At 43.6% G+C, this 22,956-nt stretch overlaps 1 protein-coding gene across 2 annotated transcripts in view; it reads right to left on the bottom strand.

Annotated features, from left to right (window-relative positions):
- LOC119169147 (aldehyde dehydrogenase, mitochondrial) overlaps nt 1-22,956 on the bottom strand; it is a 78,041-nt gene that overhangs the window by 17,109 nt on the left and 37,976 nt on the right. For both annotated transcript variants that reach the window (XM_075886365.1, XM_037420246.2), the window contains exons 8-10: nt 19,843-20,027; nt 18,531-18,695; nt 543-700 (exon numbers count right to left, since the gene is read on the bottom strand). In XM_075886365.1, the coding sequence (XP_075742480.1) occupies nt 543-700; nt 18,531-18,695; nt 19,843-20,027 (508 nt within the window). The remainder of the gene's footprint in view (nt 1-542; nt 701-18,530; nt 18,696-19,842; nt 20,028-22,956) is intronic.

Below are 22,956 nucleotides of genomic sequence, written 5' to 3'. Positions count from 1 at the left end.
AAACTTTACCAGGTCATACCCCACTTAAAAAAAAAATTAGCTTAATGACAAACTGGAAGCACAGGCTGTGCACACAACAAAGAGGCGCGGTGGCAAAAGTGCAGGGTACCTACCAGCAGACAATACAATTCGGCATCCTATGAGTGGCATCATAACATGGGTGGCGCCACGCTATGTCATCGACGCCAATTCTATCAAAGTTTGATTTCACAGCGGCACAAACAATGCAAAATAACAGTGGCAAGAGATGTGTTACGTTTTTTCAAGTTAATTTGCAGAATCTACAACATGATTCAACAGGCTCAATACTGAATGTCTTGTGATAAGTATTTAACTGGTAATTATTACAACAAAATATTGCATACTTTACAAATAAAAAGCATGCCAATTCTCTCACGACATGCTGCCACTCAAGCAAGAAACCATGTGAACCCACAGTGTGCCTTCTTTAAAAATCTGTCACACCAAATGACTTGCAAAAGCGCAGTAATTTTCACTATCCAACTCAAGCTACAGCTATAGAGAAAGCTGCTAATGCTCACCACACAGTTCCTGCTTTGATCCCAGATGAAAAATGCAAGGCCTTCTCAAGGTCTTGTGTAAAAAGGCTTGCGGCCAAACCATACTCAGTCCGGTTCGCACGCTCGATCAACTCGCCAATGTTTTCAAAACGCAAAATCTGCATTACTGGCCCAAATATCTGCAATGGAGACAAATTCAGCTGTACACTCTAGGTTTAGCCTGCAACAGCATGCGTTAAACAATTGCAGGTGACTGAAAAACCAGACAGTACATCTATTAACACGACAAAACTATTTTAGAACTTGTTTTTGCACAAAATAAAATAAAACAACAAAAACTGATCACCATGCTGGATGTACAATACTGGAGGCATTACCAATGCCGCTTGGTTGCTACCAAACTACTGAAACACAACATCAATTCAACGCCTTCTCAAGCACTCCTGCGACGCAAGTGGCTGAAGTCATCTTGGTGAAAATGCTACATGAACGGAAATGGCTAGTCATTTTCACATGTGCTGCCTTCAATCAATCAATCAATCAATCAGCTTTTATTTCTCCTTGAGAAATATGGGGGTAACGGAAAAAAGACGCAGTACTGTAGTTTGACAAAGCTGCAGCCCCCTACAAAGTCCAGCAGCAAATAGTCAAGTAGAAAAAAAAAACATTGCTGGAAATTTAACATTTGAATTCAGTGCAGACTAATATAGGTAGTGGCAACATACAGATTTTGAGAAGAGCCTGCACCACTACTGTATCGCAGGTAGTGGCAACATACATATTGTGAGAAGAGCCTGCACCACTACTGTATCGCAGGTAGTGGCAACATACAGTGAAAACTAGGTTAAACAACAAAATATTTGATTCTTTAGGAAATATTATACTGACACAATGCGACTTCAAGTTACGCGCGCTAGCCGATACTTATGCCCTCCGGGTGATTTGCGACGCACGAGCCTGCGGGGCCCAGCTGTGCGCGACCCGTGATGGAAAAAAGAAGCAGAAGTGAATTCTCGGGACTGCTAGGACATTCCGTTCTAGCTGTGTTATTATTCTCAGGCACAAGTTTGCCCTGCCTACGTTAGTCTATTAAAAGTGTTCATTGAACTGTGCGTAACAAATTTGGTGGAGGTACTGGGTACGATGCCAAGCCCCTCTCGAGTGACGGAGCACAGTCCAGAACCACAGCGATTCGAACCCAACGAGCTGATGTCTGTTTATCAGTGCTGCGGTCGACGCCTACAAGGTAAGGGTCCTGAATTTTCATTTTAATCGACTTCCCTTAGAACCTCAACCGTTGTGAATGGGTACGCAATCAACATGACAGCTCAGGTCACTCCAGCCAACATTGTAGTGAACCAGCCAATGCTACCAAAGTCTTTCCACGGCTAAAGGTACGAGGACGCGGAGGACTGGCTTAAACAGTTCGAACGTGTCACAAAGGCTAACAGATATGGGGAAGAGCGCAACCTTGGAAGTGTTTACTTCACCCTGGAAGATAGCGCACGAACGTGGTATAAAACCACGAAGCTGCCTTCCGGTCGTGGGATGACTTTCGACAGGAGCTGCTCGCTGCTTTCCCGAACACAGACCGCAAAGAGAGAGCTGAAGCTGCGCTCCAGACAAGAAACCAGCACAATAATGAAAGTGTCGCCATGTATGTGGAAAATATCTCGCCTATTCCGCCGAGCGCATCCAAATATGAGTGAAGACAGGAAGCTGCGTCATCTGATGTGAGGCCTGAAGCAAGAACTCTTTGCTGGACTAATTCGGAGCCCGCCACGCTTTGTCGCCCAGTTTCGTTTCGAAGCGAGTATGATAGAAAGGACGCTTCAACAGCGAGCAAGTTATACAACCGGGATGCGATCATCACTTACTTGGACATGTTGCCACCAGTCTTCGGTAACAGCATAGAAGCACTACGCGAGATAATGCAGTCTGTTGTTCGAGAAGAGCTGCAGAAGCAGTGCCTTGACCAGAACGCTCCAATGCTTTCGTCTCTAGCAAACATAATCCGTGAGGAGGTCAGGAAAGTGGTACGCAAACCTTAAAGCAACGCACAGCCACAACCGCCACTACAACAGGAGACGAAAATGACGTAAGCCGATGATCTCCAAGACGTGCAGACATCGCGGCGGCTACACCTATGCAGTACCCGATGCCACCCAGCACCGTGCAGCCAACGCCCGAGAGGAGACTCAAGGTGAGCGATGACTGGCGCACTCCCGACAGGATACCGCTTTGTTACCACTGTGGGAAGCTGGTCACCTCTACCGAACGTCTCACTACCGCCAGGCAAGACTATGTGGTTTTCGTGTTAATACACCTCAACTACGACATGGTGAGCACCCCTTCGAAATTGAAGAATACCTGTCGAGTTGTCAAAGCTCAAGTGGTTTCCAATGACACCAACCTTGAGCAACGACCACAGGGAGGTATAGGTCGCCTAGCCCCCGACCTTCAGCAAGCTCCCCGAGGTCTCGTTCTCCAAGCTTGCGTCGGGGAAACTAGACTCGGCGATCTGTGGAGGCAAAGCCGCTGTCGGCGCTAATGCAGAAAAACCTCCGTCGCCGATTCTAAATGACCGACTCAGAAACCGATGCTTCGATAGTGACGTTGCTTCCGATTTACGTGTGTTTGTTGACAGCTACGAAGTCATTGCACTGGTAGATACAAGCGCAGATTATTCAGTGATAAGTACCGGACTTTCTAAAATACTGAAGAAAGTGCGGACACCTTCGAAGGGGCCACAAGTTTGCACAGCAAGAGGGCACCTCATTAAGCCAACTGGATTCTGCACAGCAAGAATTGGAATACGAGGGTTCACATACGTCGCCAGTTCTATTGTGGTGCCGGAATGCTAAAGAGACTTGATTATTGGCATGGATTTCTTACAAGCTAATGGCACTTTAATTAACTTGCGAGAATCTTCCGTCTAATTGTCGACTAGGCACACGATTGCTACCATTGAAACTGAAGAAAACGTATATGACCCTTTTATTGCAGATGATGGCGTCATGGTGCCGCCAAGATCGAGCATATCTGTTGCAGTAACCAACAAAGCATTCAGTGAATTCGAAGGATTTGCCGATAACAACACTGCCTTAATACTCCAAAAAGGGATCTGCATGGCACGAGGCCTTGTTAAGTTGCATGAAGGATGTACGAATGTTATACCTACAAGCTTTGAAAATGAGGTGCAGCTTGTTACAAAAGGAAACGTCGTTGCCAGTCTGAATGATTTCGTCCAGGTTACGGAGCTGCGCACTTTCGAAACCAATGAGTCCGATTCGCAAGTCTGTCCTTGCAGCTGTCGACATCGAGCCAGGGCTACTACCAAGCCGAAAAGAGCAAATAAAGGTTCTTGTAAAAGAATTTGCCAAATGTTTGTCATTGTCGTCTAAAGTTCGACGCACTCCTATCGCCAAACATCGCATCATTGTCGACGAGTCAGTGAGGCCAATATACCAGCATCCCTACTGAATGTCACCTTTTGGTAATCACGTTAAAGAAATGCTCAAGGACGACTTAATCCAGCCTTCATCAAGTCCATGGCCATCACCTGTTGTTCTTGTGAAGAAAAAAGACCAAATCTAACGTTTCTGCATTGATTACCGGACGCTCAACGCCGTCACCAAATGGCATGTTTATACTCTTCCAAGAATTGATGACACTTTGGATAGGCTGCGAAATGCCTGGTATTTTTCTTCACTGGATCTTAAAAGTGAATATTAGCAGATAGAAGCTGATGAAAGAGATCGCGAAAAGACAGTGTTTGTAATACCGGACGGTTTATATAAGTTCAAGGTACTCCCGTTTGGCCTTTGTTCAGCACCTGCCACATTCGAACATTGATAGACACAGTGCTTTGCGGTCTGAAATGGCAGTCGTGCCTGGTTTATCTCGATGATGTTGTAGTCTTCTCTGCTACCTTCGAGCAACATTTGGAAAGGCTCCAGGTCGTGCTCACTGCTATCAAGTCAGCAGACTTGACGATAAAACCGCAGAAATGTAATTTTGGCTTCGGTGAGCTCCTTTTTCTCGGCCATGTCAGCAGTGCAGAAGGTGTCCGCCTAGACCCTGCAAAAACTGAGGCAGTAGCGAAATTTCTGAAGCCAACAGACAAGAAGGCTAGTAGGCGATTTTTTAGGCCTCTGTGCCTATTATCGGCAGTTTGTTAAAAATTTTTTACGAATCGCTGAACCACTCAAGCGGTTGACAAAAAAGGAAATGCCTTTCATATGGATTGCCGAACAAGAGGATGCCTTCAATGAATTACGCAAGTGTTTTCAAAGCGATCCCGTTGGGGCGCATTTCGACGAGGAAGCGGAAACCGATATCCACACGGATGCAAGCAATTTAGGTCTCTCATCCAATGGCAAAGCGGACAAGAACGAGTCACGACGCATGCCAGTCACACTCTTTCGAAAACTGAGGTGAACTACTCAGCGACCGAGAAAGAATGGTATGGGCTATCAGCAAGTTTCGACCATATTTATATGGTAGGCCTTTTCGAGCTATAAGCGACCATAATTCGCTATGCTGGCTGGCTAATCTCAAGGACCCATGTGGACGGCTTGCACGATGGAGCCTGCGATTACAGGAGTACGATATTACGTTTGTGTACATGTTAGGTTTCAAGCGCAGTGATGCGGATTGCTTGTCACGTGCTCCAATTCAACCTGCTGCTTCTACTTCCACGAGGACGGTGAAGATTTTGTTTTCTTGGGAGCTGTGACACCATCGGAGTTGGCACATCATCAGCAATCCAACCCTGAGCTACTCGATCAAATATCTACAAAGACAGTCTGTCGATGTTCCACGACCTTTTGCCCGTGGCTTGTCAGCGTTCGTCCTACGAAACAACATCCTGTATAAAAGGAACTTTTACAACAATACAGCGACATTCCTGCTCATCATCCCTTCACTTCTGCGACCAGAGATTTTGGAGGCTTGCCATGACGATCCATCAGCTGGACATTTAGAAGTAAACAGAACGTTAGCACGCATCCGCACTAAATACTACTGGCCAAAGTTGCTTATCTCTGTACGACACTATGTCAAAACTTGCCGGACTGCTAAAGACGTAGAGCCCCACCACTAAAACCAGCAAGTCTCCTTCAACTAATGAAACCACTAGAGGCCCCATTCACACAAGTGGGAATAGACTTACTGGGCCCATTTCCTACATTGTCATCGGGAAAACGGTGGATAATAGTTGCGACCTAATATCTAACCCGATATGCTGAGACAGCGACTCTTCTTAAAGAATCAGCCGTTGAAGTAGCCGAATTCTTTTATTGATATGTGGGGTTCAACGTCCCAAAACCACCATATGATTATGAGAGACGCCGTAGTGGAGGGCTCTGGAAATTTCGACCACCTGGGGTTCTTTAACGTGCAGCCAAACCTAAGCACACTAGCCTACAACATTTCCGCCTCCATCGGAAATGCAGCCGCCGCAGCCAGGATTTGATCCCGCAACCTGCCAGTCAGCAGCCGAGTACCTTAGCCACTAGACCACCGCGGAGGGGCAGCAGCCAAATTCTTCATCTCCAACATCATACTGCGGCATGGAGCTCCAGGAGCGTTGATCAGGGATCGCGGAACTGCATGCACGGCTGACCTGATAAAATCTATTATGAAATTGACGCAAACCAGTAATAGGAAAACGACGGCATATCATCCTCAAGCGAATGGTCTTACCGAACGACTGAACAGAATGCTGGCTGATATGTTGTCAATGTACGTGGCTATAGAACATCGTACTTGGTATAAAATATTACCCTATGCAACATTCGCCTACAACACTGCGATGCAAGAGACAACATGGATGAAGCCATTCCAACTTGTTTTTGGCTGGACGGTAACGACACCTTTAGACGCAATGTTACCTATTGACGAGACGTCCGAGAATAACTATGACGTTCACAACTACATACAAAGAGCAGAAGCCAGACAGCTGGCACGATATCTCATTCTCCAACAGCAGAAAACCGACACGCACCGATACAATCTGGGACGAAGGGACGTCGAGTATACATCAGGAGGCAGAGTATGGGTGTGGATTCCTGTACGAATACGTGGCTTATCGGGAAAACTGCTTCGCCGCTATTTCGATCCGCACAGAGTGCTCCGCAGTGTCGGCTCGCTGATCGATTGATTGATTTGTGGGGTTTAACGTCCCAAAACCACCATATGATTATGAGAGACGCCGTAGTGGAGGGCTCCGGAAATTTCGACCACCTAGGGTTCTTTAATGTGCACCCAAATCTGAGCACACGGGCTTACATTTCCGCCTCCATCGGAAATGCAGCCGCCACAGCCGGGATTCGAACCCACGACCTGCGGGTCAGCAGCCGAGTACCTTAGCCACTAGACCACCGCGGTGGGCGTAGTGTCGGCTCGCTCAACTACGAAGTGATGCCAGAAGGACAGGGTTTTTCATCACGACTGCGGCATCGCACAAAAAACTGTGCATGTTGTCAGAATGAAACCGTATTAGGACAGGCAATGAAACGTCGAGGACACAAGGTTGTTCGAAGTTAACTGCATCCACGACAAGGTATAGTGAATGAGAGCGATGCAACCAATTTGGCACAAGTATCGGGACGATGCACTCTGGCAAAGGGGGCAATGACACAATCTGACTTCCAAGTTACGCACGCAAGCCAATACTTATGCCCTCCAGGTGGTTTGCGGCGCAGGAGCCTGCGGGGCCCAGCTGCACGACCCGTGTTGGAAAAAAGAAGAACGTGGAGAACGAAGCAGAAGTGATTCCTCGGGACTGCTAGGAGATTTCGTTCTAGCCGTGTTATTATTCTCGGGCACAAGTTCACCCAACCTACGTCGGTCTGTTAGAAGTTTTCATTGAACTGTGTGCTACAATACGTAATGAGACACAGTCATGCGATTCAGAAGAATAAAGGGGGGTAAAAGGAAAAAAAAGGCACAATCGCAATTGAAAATATTGTAATCTAGTATACAACATAAGTTTACAATTTAGGCCAACAGTGTACTATGAAGACAATGAAAGCACAACAGGAAGAAAATAAAAAAAAGAATAAAAGCAAAGAAAACGCCATGCATCAAACAGATACGCATACACATCTGATTATCACAACAAGATGCTAGTGGAAAAACAAACTTTTATCATCACCCGATAAAAATGAGTGAAGGGTGCGTATTGAAGCCGTCTCAGCAAATAAGTCATATTTAGCAGATCTGTTTAAAAATGCAGGTAGTTGGAATGATAACGAGCGATTTCCATAGTTAGTTCAACCTAATGGCAGGAGCCAGAGGTCGTAAGTTCTTGTGTCATATGCATAGTGCCGTCTCGTTAGGCGAAATGAAGTGATGAAGTCTATGTTGTTAGTCCTTATCGCGAGGCGATATGCACAGGACAGACAAAATGCGTAGGTCAACTTAACCTTAAGTATATCTAATGCTTCAAAATAAGGGACAGTGTGAGTAGCTTACAGACGTTGGCTAAAGCACAAATTGCTCGCTTTTGGCATACTCTGGAGTTTTTTTCAAGTTGTTAGAGGATGCGTTACCTCATACAAGGGGACAATAGTTTACCGATGATAAAAATAACCCATTGTGTAACAAATATTGAGCTCTTTGAGGTAGTATTTGACCGTTTTTGTTGATCAAAGCAGTGTGGTAATTTAACTTGTTGCAAACATACTGCACATGCTTATTCTATGACAATGTTTCTGTAAAAATGACACCTCAAGCTTTAATCTCATTTACAGTACTAACTATATCATTATCACGTTACAAGTTTTTTTGTAGGTTGAATGACTGTGTGTTGAGTGTGGAAAATTATGGCTTGTGTCTTTTTGTGTTAATTCTCATAGCATTTCTTTTTGACCACACTAATACTTCAGCAAGTGCATAATTGGCTAAGGATACCAACTCGCCAAGTTCTACTCTGAAAAAAAAAAAAAGAAAAAAAAAAGGGCTGTATCATCGGCGTAACCTACCCACTTACAATTTGTAGTAGATGAGAAGATGTCGTTATTGTAGACGATGAACAGAAGCGGTCCGAGTATACTCCCTTGGGGGACCCTTGTCTTAAGGCATATCGTGTTTGAATTGAAGGTTTCATTCGTGACAAACCGACTTTTATGCTGGAGGTATGAATGAAGAAGATCACTAATTTGCCATGCACGCCATAGTGCTCTAGCTTATACAGAAGTATAATATGTTGCACACAATTGAGAGCTTTTGAGAAGTCAATATAGGTAGATGCTAAGTAGTGTATTTTTGTCTTCAAATACTTCTATTATGAATTCTTTTTGGGCTAGTAGTGCTTGTTTTGTGGATTTCCCTTTCAGAAAACCCTACTGGGCCAATGAAATAAGAGATTGTTCAGAAGGTGAAAAAGATGTGCATGCGTAATCTTTTTTGCGCTTTTTGATAAGACTAAGTATAGAAATAGGTCTAAATTTACCCAGATCAGTTTTATCGCCCCTTTTGTAAATGGCAATTACCCTTGCAATTTGCATTTTTTTCCGAAAAACAGCCACTTTCAAGCACTAAATTGTACAGTGTCGTCAAGACAGGAGCAATGATGTCAATGAAGTGGTTGATAGAGCTAATTTGCATGTCGTTAGGATCAAGTGATCTTGAAGTTTTCAAGCACTTAAATACATTGACAACCTCACTCTCCGTTGTGGGGAAGAACACCATGTTGAAATGGAATGGGCTAGTACCGTGAATAGGATATGGCTGAACGTTATATGCGTTAGACTGGCCTACTGCAATGAAATGATCATTGAGCACTTTTGATAAGTCTGGACCGACCTTCGTCAGACCATTTACATGCAGGTTTAAAATTGCATGGTCTGTCTTAGGATAAATTATGTTGTTTAGTCGTTTCCACACCAGATCAGTATTTGTTGCTACAGAGAAATGCTTGTTAAAGTATTCTTTCTTTCCTTTTTTGAGCAGACTATTCAGATGATTTCGGAAAGACTTGAAATTCTTTCACCATTCAGGTTTTCTAGTCTTGATAAAATCTCAATAGAGATTGTTCTTCAACTTCATTTGGCTGTGAAGGTGATTAATTAGCTATGGTTTTCGCGATTTCCTACCTGTATGTCTAAAAGCAAATGGGAAATGTTTATTGTACATTGTCTTTAGTTAAGCTATGAAGGTCTCATACATGGAATTTGAGTTGCATTGTTTGAGAACTACGCGCCAGTTACGAGCTTCGACTTCGTTATGGAAGGCATCCAGAAATACACTATTGCTTCGAAGTGTTGCCATAGCTGAGAGTATTGCTTAGCTGTAGATTCATTTTTGATTATAGTAATGATGGGAAGGTGGTCGCCTAGGTCGCTTGCAATCAGACCACCACAAGAAATCTCCTTATCAGTGTTAGTGATGAAGAGATAGATAAGTGTATTGGATGTCTGAGCAATATGGGTGAAATTTACGATAGTATTTACAAATCCGTTTGATTGCAATAGTTCTGAGAGTTCCGTCTGAGCCCTTGAAGTTTTTAACATGCCTATATTAAAATCACCGCCAAGAAACAGCGTATATTTTTTGGCCTGAATGAAGTCGAAATATTCTTCAAGAACACCAAGTGTGAATATCGACATCAGGTGGCCAGTAGGCAACAAAAAAATAATGAATCGGCTACACACGCTTAGAACTTGGAAGTTATTACTAGAAACAGAAAATTCTTTGACAATGACGACGTTTAGTTCAGTCTAAGCCAACAAGAGTTTGCCCCCTCCTCTGCGACTAGAACGGTTTAAAGCAAAGCTTTGATAGCCTGGTTGGGCGAACGATAGGGAATGTTTAGTGCACGTTTCAGATAACATTGTGATATACAATGGTACACCCATACTACCCAGGAGTAGTTCGAATTCATCATGTTTGGATTCCAATGATTGCACGTTTACGTGAAGTAAAGACTACTGATCACTTCCAGCTAGGTGCCTAAGTGAAGAAGATTTTACAGCCATTTTTGCAGAAGTCTATACGAGAAAAGGACCCCTTTAACAGCAGTTTCAGTTATGACGCATCAGTTGACTGCGCCATCTTCTCCAAGTCGCAGCACGGCTGAACTTTCATCTCGACGAGCAAGGATGCACCCATCCTTTGCCCAGACATATCGCCAGCCTACTTCTCTTTTCTTAGCTACTGAGCACATAGAAGTTGTTTATTCCGACGCGTCAGGTGTTCATTGATGAACACAGGTTTTGTAGAATTGCAGTAAAGCAATGTACCCGTTATACACGTTTTCCTAACCTTTGCTAGAAGGGAATTTTGCAAACATAACGCAGAATTATGTTTTGTTCGTTTTGCTTAGCTGGGAACATGCGATGACAGACATCAATATCGTCCTTCAATACTGTTTCGCCAATGATCTCGCCCATTTTCGAGACCACGTGATCCACATCTGGTTTTACAGGAACGGCCTTAATCACTACATTATTGGAGCGAGAATATTGCTCTTGCTCGTCGACTTGCGCTGTCTACTTTGCGTTCTCCCCCTTGGTTTTCCATTACCTAACCTTAGTTCCTTAATCTCTTTTATTACCTCTTTTATGTCACTGCCTATCTCAGTCACACTGTTACAAGAATCACTGCAGTACTCAACACTTTTTTTCAAAGAATGAAGTTCTGACATAATTTCCTTTCTGAGGTTATCAATTTCGTTCTGCTTTGCCGTTGACTTGCAAAGTTTATCTTCAGTGTCATCTTTGCTAGTTTTTCACGTAATGCGGCCAGTCATTTCGAAATGGCTTTAGAAAATAAGAATAGTCATGACAACAGTGAGGAAATACAAACAAACAAATACAAGTAGCACAAAAACTTTGCTCGGCAGCAGTGCGGAAAAACAAAAAACTTGAAGTACTAAGAGCTTAGAAGCACAAAAAAATTGCGCTTCCTGTACACCTAGCACTGGCAGATCTGTTACCTCGAAATTTCAGAATGGAAAACTGATGAATTTGATTACTTCTCTCATTGCTGGTCATGTCGGCATTACACGAGGCATGCAGAGGGGTCTTTGTCTTCACTGTATGCAGTAGAGGTGTGCAAATATTGGAAGTATCAAATATCTTTCTAATAGTGTTTGCAATTAGATTCGATTTGCACCGAAATTTCACTATTCGTACTACTGAAGACAAATGCAGTCTACATCCAATAGACCTTTTTCAAGCACACTAGTGCCATCAACAGGTGTGCAAGCGCTTATGGAAAAAGTTGGTACGCCGCAGCAGCCGCCACAACAAGCGCGCGAGCCTCACCCTCCAACTTTCCGTTTCCACCGTGCCAGCGCTTTTCAGATCAAGTGAACTTGGCAAGGTGTGATATTTACTGCATCATTCACTCAAAAACTTCAGTGTTTGGGGGTGATGACCTGTCTACAATTTGCACTAATCCCCGTATTCAACCAGCTGAGCGGCTCAGAAGCTTCAGTTCATTATTATTATCCTTTAGCATCAGTCCGCCTTCTACATAAATAAAAAAGAAGAACAACTTAGTTGTCTAACAGGTGCAAGCACTGTTCATGAATTCACGGAGGCATTAGGAATCAATGCCATTTGACACTATTTACGAGTAAGTTTTATAGTTCTGGTATATTCAAAGAGTGCTTTAGAAATAAGTGCAATTTCATGAAATAAAATTAATTGACTAGACCACTGCACGACACTCGCAGCATATGCGTTTACCAACTTCTCTTGGCACTATAACTGCAGGTTGAAATAAAGCCCACAGGCCAAAAAGAAAGAAGCAGGATTAGGAAAGAAATGTGCACAACAGAAATGCACACTCACAACTCAAAGGTTATCCCACGTGTTAGCAACCATATATAAGAAAATGGTGGTACATCACACACGTCAAAAAGAGGTACAAAAAGACCAAGATCCGAGGCGCGTGTTTACCGTTGATTAATAAAGTTGTGTTGTAAGGATAGCGAAGGTTAATTGACTTAAACAGGGTGTGGTGTTCTTTATGATATGTCCCCAATATTCCTCGGGCGGTCTGGTTAGAGTGACTGCGAGATTACCAGCCCTTCGAAGATGAAATTGCATGACTTAAAATGTTAGGTGCAATGCGATAGCTTCAATCAATGAATTTGGTGCTCTCTGAGGCACGTGTTGATACATCAGCCCGTCTGACCAATGTATAGATGTGAGCACGGGAGTGAATTCGGTTAGCAACTCTTGCACAACAATTGAAAGAGCAATTGGCATGCCTCTAATAGTACTTTTCTCTGGCCACTGCAGATCCCTGTGACCTTCTGCGCTCTATGGTAGAAACGTTACTAAGCCTGAGGAGCCGAAAACACAACCCTCCCCTATATCCCTTTCCAACTTCCTTTCAGACTGCAGAACGTATGCATAGAATAATTGCAATATGCCTAGTTTTTTTTTTTTTTTTTTTTTTTTGCAGGTGAAGGTTGTCTGAATGAATTTTTGTTTGCAGTGTGAATGAGGTTTTAACAAACCGATGCAATATGATATAGGCAGGACACCACACTTTCTCGCAGCTGGAACTAGTGCTCATGTAATGTGCCCGAGTTTTTTTTTCGCTGAGCATATGCAAGACATCATTATTCCTCGTTGAATAATATTTGAATGCGCCGACACGAAACTCAATAGTGGTCTCACTCAATGCGGAATATACTGCCAGCAAACATGTCCCGCAGAGACACAAGCATCTTATAAGAAACCACAAAATAACAGAGTAAGTTATCTCTCAGTGAATTTTAGTTCCATCCCTCCGTCTTGAAACGTGTTCAGATTGCGTTTTCCTTTCCTTTTTTTCAGCACGTGACTTGTTCATAAAAAGTTTTAAAATTACATAGCTATAACACTTCTCTGCAGCCTTGTGTTAACGATCCCAATCATACCGCAATGGTATTATAAGCATGAGCCGTTCATCCTTGAATAACTATGAATTCTGTGTTGCAGCTCGCATTCCTCACGATAACAGGTTTTGACCACATGTATCGGTACACAACTCGCATGCCGCTCATCAGCTACGTTTGATGTACACCCGTCCAGTAATACCTACACTGACTGCGTTATTCATTTCACATTTCATGCATAGATACATGTAGGTGTGTTCGGACTCTATTAAACAAGCGGTAACATGTTCTTTTCGTTTTGTGCACTCACACGGAGCCAACGAGCAGCCGGCGACAGAAGAGTCAGTTCTCACCAACGTTTCTAGACTAGGTAAGTTGCAAAACTCCCCGCGTCAGACTACTCGGCACACGGCGCCGGGAGAGCTTCCGGTTTGGTGGCGCTGGCGCCGCAACTAGCTTCTGCTAGCAGACGAAAACGCGTAGTCGTCATGGCAAGACGCCGTGGCGGCCGTTCTGAAAGAGGTTACCAACAGTATATTATTGAGATTTGCTGTGCGGCCGCAGAAACTTAATACTGCGTAATATTTAGTGGTGTAAGGCAAATACAGTATAATTATGGTTTTCTGAACTGCCCACAATAAACAATGCTTGATATATATAGCATAACATACGAGTCTGTAGGTTAGTTGCTAGTTGGTGTACGTTCGCAATAGATTTTTAGACGCGAAAAACCCATTTACAATGTATGGCATCCTCTTTTGTGGCTGTGTTTTTTGGGCTTGAAAATAAATTACAACAATGTGGCGTAATCTTGTGGCTTTTGTCTGGTTATGTAGTCAGCTTTTTTTTTTTTTTTCATGTCAGTCACATTCTTTAGCAACTTAGACCGTCAAAAAGCTACGCGTGCGGCCATTTTCTAGAGCATGTCTTCCCTCTGTTTCTTCTGGAGTTCCTCTAATGAAACCTGTTAACACAGCTGCAGCCAAAGCTTCGAGCAGAGACTGCACTTAGGGGTATCGGTGAGCACTTCGTAGTCATTACTCACTAGTCTGCCTGCTGGCGCATTGGGACAACATGCCCCGCCGCGGTGGTCTAGTGGCTAAGGTACTCGGCTGCTGACCCGCAGGTCGCGGGATCGAATCCCGTCTGCAGCGGCTGCGTTTCCAATGAAGGTGGAAATGCTGTAGGCCAGTCTGCTCAGATTTGGGTGCACGTTGAAGAACCCCAAGTGGTCAAAATTTCCGGAGCTCTCCACTATGGCGTCTCATAATCATATGGTGGTTTTGGGACGTTAAACCCCACATATCAATCAATTGGGACAACACGAACACACTTGCAGCTTTTCTATGTCCTCCAGAAGTTCGGCCCATTGGGTGATGGTATCTGCATTACCAGGCGACTTGGCTAAGTGATGGTGACGGCTGCTAATGGTGACTATCATGTCTTCTGCGACGACAATGCATTTCTCCACAAATAGCGCTCTTTTTTTTTCTTTGAGCCCTAGAAACACCACAAGAAGTCTTGTCTCGCCATTCTCAACTTTCCGCCAGCATGCAAAATAACGTTTTCTATGTTTTGAAGCGAAATGACGCCACTAGTTGACGGCATGTCGAGACTTATTTCACTGTATTTGAGCTCAGTGCTCGGAGATAGTCTATTCTTTTTCGCCGATGATATTCCGGAAAATACCCCACTCCTATCGGGCAGCTTTCGCTTCTTTGTTGCGGGCCCCGCGTTTGTCGCAAAGGTAAGCGGGCAAATTCGGGAATATTCGTGGAACGCATCCTTCGACGAGGGCCCACTTTTATCTTGAGATTTATACCTTCTTACCATATGACGTGAGTGAAAGTCTTCAGGATGTCCTTCTCATGAAAGTGCATATCACACACACGTGAGGTGCTGAGACAGTTTCTTATCTGCACGAGGAATAGCGTGGTCCCATACCTCTTGCTGCTCAGGTACACAAGGGCACAAAAGAAATGTCGTGGTGTCTCTTATTTCCAGTAGCTACTCTACAGCCGAGAACGCAACATCCGGGCATGATGAAAATGCAAAGCAGAACAGGGCGCTCTGAAGCACAAAAATTTTAACGCAGAAAGAAGCCTCTACAGATATCGACACACTGCAACATGCACAGTGATGGAGGTTACGGGAGTGACACGAGCAAGCTTGGTGTTCTGTGAGCGAGCATGCAGTGAGTGAATCTGGATGCGACAGCAGCGCCATATTTGTCGCTGCCAGCGGCGGCGCCGCGCTACATCGCTCAGTTTTGCAACTTACCCAGTCTAGAAATGTGGTTCTCACGGCGTACCAACTTTTCCCATAGTGCTTCGCGCGCCCACGGGACGCTGTGGGATAGCTTGCAAAAGCTCTATTGACAGTACCCTCTTCAAACTTATGATACCATATTTACTTGCATAATCCTTGCACTTTTTTGCCAGAAAACCGATGCAAAGTTGGGGGGTGCGAGAATTACGCGGGGAAAACTTTCTACGAAAACGCAGAGAGCAAAAAAGAAAACGAAGTGGGCGCAAATCGGAATTCTCACAAAAGCACCTTACAGCAAGCTTTAAGAAGTAATAATGAGAACTTACCTCAACAATAAAAGCAGAGGTTCAACACAAGGCAAGATTTATTTGAGACACAAAATGTGGAAGCAAATAGTCGAGAATTAGAATACCATACGCGAAGCTTGTGGGCGTTGCGGGCGTAGCGGTAGCGGTCAGCGCTCAACAGGAGCCCTCAAAAAGTAAGCGTAGGACGTCAGTATTGGGCTGATGACTATTTAACAGAATCGTCTGCAGTTCCCTTCTGAAAAAATAAAGTTTACCATCAATCCCAGTTTTAGGCACACGGCAGGCCCAACGCGTCTTGGTGGCTTTCAGCTGCCGTCGCCAGTAGCGAACACAAAACTCGTAGGCTCCTAAGGGCCTACCGGCGGCCCTGTTGCCATTGTTTAGCGCATGATCTATCATTTGCAACTTGAAGCAGCCGTGTGGCTTAAGTATCACCCCATAACGTGCCAAGATTACCGACACAACACACAAAACACGCCGCAACGCGCACTGGCCACTTCGGCTTGGCTTGAATTGGATTGAACCTCCGTGGAATAGTACGCTTGAAGCTTAAGAGATGGCGCCAGATGGTGCACGCTATCATTATCAGTTGCTGGAACGAGCAGACAACATTATTGCGGTAGTTTTTGGGGGTGCGATAATTACTCGAGGAAAAAAAAAAAAAACGTTATTTTTTTGGGGCGATGTGGGGGGTGCGAGAACTATGCGAGTGCGAGGATTACGCGAGTAAATACGGTATGCTTGACCCCATAAAACTCTCATATTGAGACAAAGCTGCCTTTGAGGCTCTGCTACAGTCCCACATGTACGGACTCGAGAAAAGGCTGGTTCCCACATGAAGATGATAGAAGCGGCAGAGGTTGGGGGCTCGATGCTGTTTTGTACCTGAAATTTTGACAGCAATTCTGAAAAATCAGATGCTGCAGTTCTTCAGCTTCTGAAATTTCAGGTGTTTTTATATAGTGGAAAGTTTTCGAATGGTGTACGCCAACACTATTCATTGCAGTCGCTACCACTGCCCATGCGTCATGACGCTAACTGCCGTTAGCATTTGCGGTTTACCCGCAAAAAATCCAAAACAGCGTGCAGCCCGCAAAGCCCCTTTGCGGTGACCCGAGTGTGCGTCAGCGTTTGCAGGGGACAAACTCTATTTAAAAACTTACACGGCACCCATACACAAGCGCCAAACCCACAACGGCCGCTAACTTAGTGTACTCTATTTGAAAGCTCCCTATTGACATCTAGGAGGCAGATTAGGAACTCCAAACACAAAAGGAGAGCACCCTTGTTCACCTTATAAGTTGGGCTTCCACAGAAGTTCTAGGAAGAGAAACAGCAGCTGAGGAAATAGCATCTTTGCCCTTCCCATCTAAGGTGTTGTCGACAACACTTTAATAATACTTGACCATGCACATAAACAGTGATGTTCCATACTATGCCAAAGACTTCCCATTCAGAGACACGGAAATTCTTTATTGCGGTGATTTTTCTCGGCAAACGTTGACGAAATTCCCAGCATATTTCCCTGCACAATAATACTGATTTATTTAAGAGTTCGACGAAATCTCGTCTTGTCGGGGACAAACAGTGCAAAGTAAAAAAAACGCCGACGAAGGTGAAATACATTTCACCTTGGTTGGCTTTTTTGTTACTTTGCAGTACTGATTTATGCTTCCATCCACGCACAGACATACTATAATTCCATGTGTCTTACGTACTGGTGACTTTTCACATAATGACTAGCCCCTCCACTGCCGCTCAACTAAAGCATGCTAAAGCATAACTTTATTAATTCATATACTGTTAGTACACTGCAAATTGTGGGCTTCAAGTCTAACACCCATAATAAACTAGAAATCACTCCGCGTAAATATCAGAAACAAATCTCAAAGGCTATGCTCGCGTGGTGCATGCGCCAGAACTGATGAAGGTGCGTTGTGAATGCTAATTACAGTCGTCATAAAAGAATTTACCATTCCTAAAATTCCCTGCAATATTATTCACAAAGATTCGCTTTTTTCCTTTGGCTCAAAACTACAGGTGAGAATTTCCCGAAAAAGAGAAAATTTCCTGCAGGGAACATCACTGCACATAAATAGAATTCAGCCTCTGCATTGCTTCATTCTTGATGATACGACTATGAAATACCACCCCGCTATCAACCTAGCCAAAAGAAGCTCGCGTTGATATCTCATAAGAATACCCTCTCTAACTTCTTTTTCAGCAATTTCACTTCAAAGTATATTCGAAATATATTCAAGAAATATCTATTCGCACTTCAATATTTGGATTCACTTCACACCCAAAATTTTGCTAATCGCACAGCTTTAGTAATAATGTTTCTGTATTCTTAATAAAAGACAAAATTGCACACGTCCATTGCATCCAAGAGTAACATAAAGATAGTTGTGCAAATAAATCCAAACTTAGTTTTTCTTGCACTTGTGCGTGACAATGCTCATGTTGAAACAACATGATGGGTGAGTGTCTTAACAAAAATGCAGTCATCTTCAGTACTAGCACCAAAACTGTCAGAACAATGGTAAATATCGAAAACACCGGAATCAAGGCAGGCTTTGTAGCAGACCTCACCTCCTCTCTGGCAATGCGCATGCCATCTTTGACATCCGAGAAGACAGTGGGTTCAACAAAGTAGCCTCGAGACCCATGCCTGGCTCCTCCACACAAGAGGCGGGCTCCCTCACTCTTGCCACTGTCAATTAGTGTCAAGATTTTTCCCAACTGTTCCTGGTCCACCTGGATTATGAAAAATATTTGTTATAGCACTCACAGGCTCTCATTTTGGCGTTGCATTTACACACAATTTCATGCATACAGTGTACGGCAGTGTACGCTAGTGCACGGCTGTGGCACACGCTTTGAAAGTTTTGTGTATGGCGACGCTGCAGTCCCATTTCCTATTCCAAAGTAATTCTTGATGCTGACCATGCGGAAGTGTGTCACAGTTTTGTGTGCTGACATGGTCAAGAGCTGCACACATTGGGTGGCGATAGTTGCACCTGGCTGCTTCTCGTTTTTGAAGCTCTTTCAAACTGAAACTAAAATTGTTGGATAATGAGGGCTTTGTAATAAATTATCTGTTGCATGCTGCAGCAAATAATGTGTCGTGTTATGACTAACAGGCCCCCAGAAACACATTGCAGCAGAAAAATGGGAGGCCAGAGTTTTTGTGTCAGTACCCCTAGGACACAGCTCGTTTGCAGCTACATTTTACTTATCTCAAAGATTAGCTGTTTCCGCAAGTTTCTTCTTTTTACACTGTGCAATAAAGGCTGTACTTGGAGCTCATTTTGTCCAAGAGCTAAAGCGAAAATTTTGTATCATGGAAGAAAAAAGGAAGCATGCTGCAACACTGACACAGAACTACATTATAGTTGAGCTGTAACAACAACAATAACAACAATATTAATAATAATATGTGAAATTTTAAGTTCCAGAACCCTGATATGATCATGATAGATGCCATAGTGAAAGGCTCCTGAAATTTCAACCATCTAGTGTTCTTTAACCTGTGCTGACCTCGCACAGTACATGGGTCTCTACCATTTCACCTCCATCGAAATGTGACTGCCGCGGCCAGGATTAAACCTGCGATTTTCATGTCAGCATATATTTGAGCTGGTTTGTAGTGACTCACCTCATACAAAAAAAAAGTGAGACGCACAGACACATACACAATAGATGGAAAAAGAAAAAACACTGGGGTCATACTGTAGAAAATGCACTGTAGCCACTGTGTGATATTTCAGCTGGTAGTCATAGTTTCTATTGCATGTTTTCCTTCTCTCTCGTGTGCCCTTAGGTTTTTTTCTTTGATAATACTAACGGCATGTCGAATGTGGGAAATTGAGTATTGCAACAGCTACTAAGTAGTAGAGTATACCTGTGGTCCCTGTGTGGTGTTAGCATCAAAGGGGTCCCCAAGAACTCTTTGCTTAGCAAGTGCAACACTGCGTGCCACAAAATCATCATAGATGGCGCCCTCCACAAAGATGCGTGAGCCAGCGCAGCAGCACTGGCCTTGGTTGAAGAACAGTCCAAAATGTGAAGTCTCTATTGCTTCGTCCACTGTAACGGTGGCATGCAATAAATCAATCAAGGTTTATATCTTCAGCTTCAAAGACATTCAATGCAGCACGGTGGGTACAGATAAAAAAGCCATGAATCTGGTTTGACACTGTCCATACCCACAGGCTTGGCAAACGTGGTATACAGAGTATACACGCATGCCATAATAGAGTATACACAATTCTATAATATACATCACGAATGTTTCTACGTTCCTCTGTGTCTATGGCAACATTTGGTACTCAATTCAGTGATGTCATGAAAGCTATCGGCTCCTGTTAACCGTCTACACAACATGTACATAACTACTGCGTGCAGACCTGCACACAACCTGATGCATTCTGGCACACACTGCCAGCTGTATCAATAACGTCATCATGAGTGATAGTACTTATAGATTAGAATAAGCACTTTGGGGAAGTCCCACATGATAACTAGGCACAAAGAAGCACGATCTTCCCTGCTATGAGCAAATAAGCTAAGACACTTACTTTAAATTATTGTGATGTGCAGAAGATTAGTATTACTGCATGAATAGAACTGCCCTTTTGCTTTCTGTAGAACATTCATTTGATTTTTACTAGAGCTGTGCAAATAGCAAAATTTGGTGTGCAAAGCAAATTCGAATAATGAAACTGAGTGCAATTCTAATAATTTTCGAATACTTCAAAGTGCTAATGCAGAAAAAAAGTTGGAGAGAATTCCTAAGCATACTTGTATTAGATAGCAACATAGAAGTTTCTTTTGGGCAGGTTGGCGACGCGTGGGAAGAGTGGAGGTTCATAGTCGTCTTATTAGGAATGAGGCAATGCAGAAACTGAATTTTATGCATGTACAGGATTTGGTGCAGCCAAAGTGTTGTGGAAAACACTTTACACGTTAAAGTCAAGGACACTACTTTTTCTTCAGCCTCTCCTCCCTTTTTCAGCTTCTGTAAAAGCACAACCGATGTGGCGTACAAGGGCATGCCTCCTCAATTCTAGCTTTCAAATCTGCCTCTTAGACATCAATGTACAAGAACCACCGATATTTCAGATACTAAAAATCTTCAGCGTCCCATTTTTCACACTTTCTAAAGTCTAGGTCCAAAACAGTTTTAATTGAGGCCCCAACTCTGTCGCATCTATCATCTCCATATTGTCTTGAATCGATACTGTGGGTATGCGAATATTCAAAATTTCAAAGATTCTTCTAATAGTGTTTGCTATTCCCGCTCGCACTGGAATTTTACTATTTGAACTTCCAACAGACAAATAATGTCAATGTCCGGTCGACAGTGACCCCTTCAAACTTTTATTAAGCTTCACCCCATCATAGTCTCGCATAGCAGCATAGCTTCCTTTTAGGCTCCACTACTGTCGCAAATGTATTGACTCAAAGAGCCAGTAAACAACCCCGAGGTACGAAAATTGTTACGAAGTGAAACATGTGCACTTTTGCTATGTGAACAAGCTGCCACGAGAATTGTGCAAATGTGTGTTATAAAAAGGAAGTTACAGATAACATCTGTTCTAGCTGGTTTCACACTTTTCGTGTGACCTCAAGACCCTTCTCAGTCACAGAAAAGGGGAGTCGTTGCCCATCACCCCGACTTCGCTCACTTCGGCAAGACGAAACGTCTGCGATAAGTCATCGGCAGACAGCCAACAACCGAGCAGGGCATCCTGAGCATGAGCACGTGTCATAGTGGCGCGGGGAGGAAGCGCAGTAGCACCCTTTCCCTGGGGGTAAAGTAGAGACCCCTCTTTATCGCAAAGGCTTTCGTTCTGGCAATACTGTTTCTGCCAGTAGTCTCTGGCTCAACAAAACGGCACAGGGCAGCCCAGGATTATGAAAATGTGCACTGCACGGCTGGGATTGCATCAACACAGGGCCAAGGCACTGTATCGTAGGACAAAGGCCCAATCAACGAGCTCAGTAATACATCAAGTTGCCCATGGGCAAACTTGCATCACTGCACATACAAGGGGGATTTGTCAGAAGCTAATGAGGTACGAGAATCGTTTTTTCGAAATGGAAGGTCTGTGTGGCAAGTAGTGCTGTAATATATGACGCGCGGGTCTACCATACGAATATGTCAACTTGTTTGGCAGGTGTAAAAAGAGTCTGAGCCTGTTTGCTAGCTTTTTAAGAAAACGCTGGTTCCCACATGAACATGGTAGATGTGACAGGTCTGGGGAGGCTCAATTAATGCTGTTCAAGACCCAAAATTTGAGCAGGAAGTCCAAAAAATAAGATGACTAATTTTTAGCATTTAAAATTTCAGGTGTTATCATATTGACGTTTAAAAGGCAGATTTGGAGCTCTGAATTTGAAGGAAGCCCTTGTTTGCCACATTGGCTTGGCTTCTGCAGAAGTTGAAGGACGAGGAGATGTTGAGAAAATAGCATCTTTGCTTTTCACATGTAAAGTATTGCCGGCAACACTTTGGTTGCACCAAATCATGCGCATAAAAACAATTCAGCCTCTATATTGCCTCATTCTTGGTAAGACAACTGTGAAACACCTCCCCGCCAGCGCTTCATCAACCTAGCCAAAAGAAGCACTTTTTTGTTGCTAGCTTGGAAGAATATGCTTAAAAACACTCTCAAACTTTTTCTGCATTTTCGCCTCAGAGTATTCAAAATATAGTACAGAAATAATAGGAAAATATTTGATTAGATTTTGCCCTTCAATATGCGAATTCACTTGGCACACCAAAATTTTGCTGTTCGCACAGCTGTGGTCAATACATTTGTAACCGTAGTAGGGCCTGAAAGGTGGCTTTCGCAATGTGAAAATATGACGGGGTGAAGCATATTAAAAATTCAATTGAACCACCACCAACTCAATGTCGACTGTACATAGTGTTCGAATAGTTCGAGCAGTAAAATTTCAATGCTAATCGAATCAAATGACAAAAACTAAAAAATATTCGAAAGCCGGAATA

Source organism: Rhipicephalus microplus, chromosome 2 (genome assembly GCF_043290135.1).
Source record: "Rhipicephalus microplus isolate Deutch F79 chromosome 2, USDA_Rmic, whole genome shotgun sequence".
In the NCBI taxonomy this organism is placed as follows: Eukaryota; Metazoa; Arthropoda; class Arachnida; order Ixodida; family Ixodidae; genus Rhipicephalus; species Rhipicephalus microplus.
Note: the sequence above shows the minus strand (reverse complement) of the source record. Positions and strands in the feature narration are given on the sequence as shown.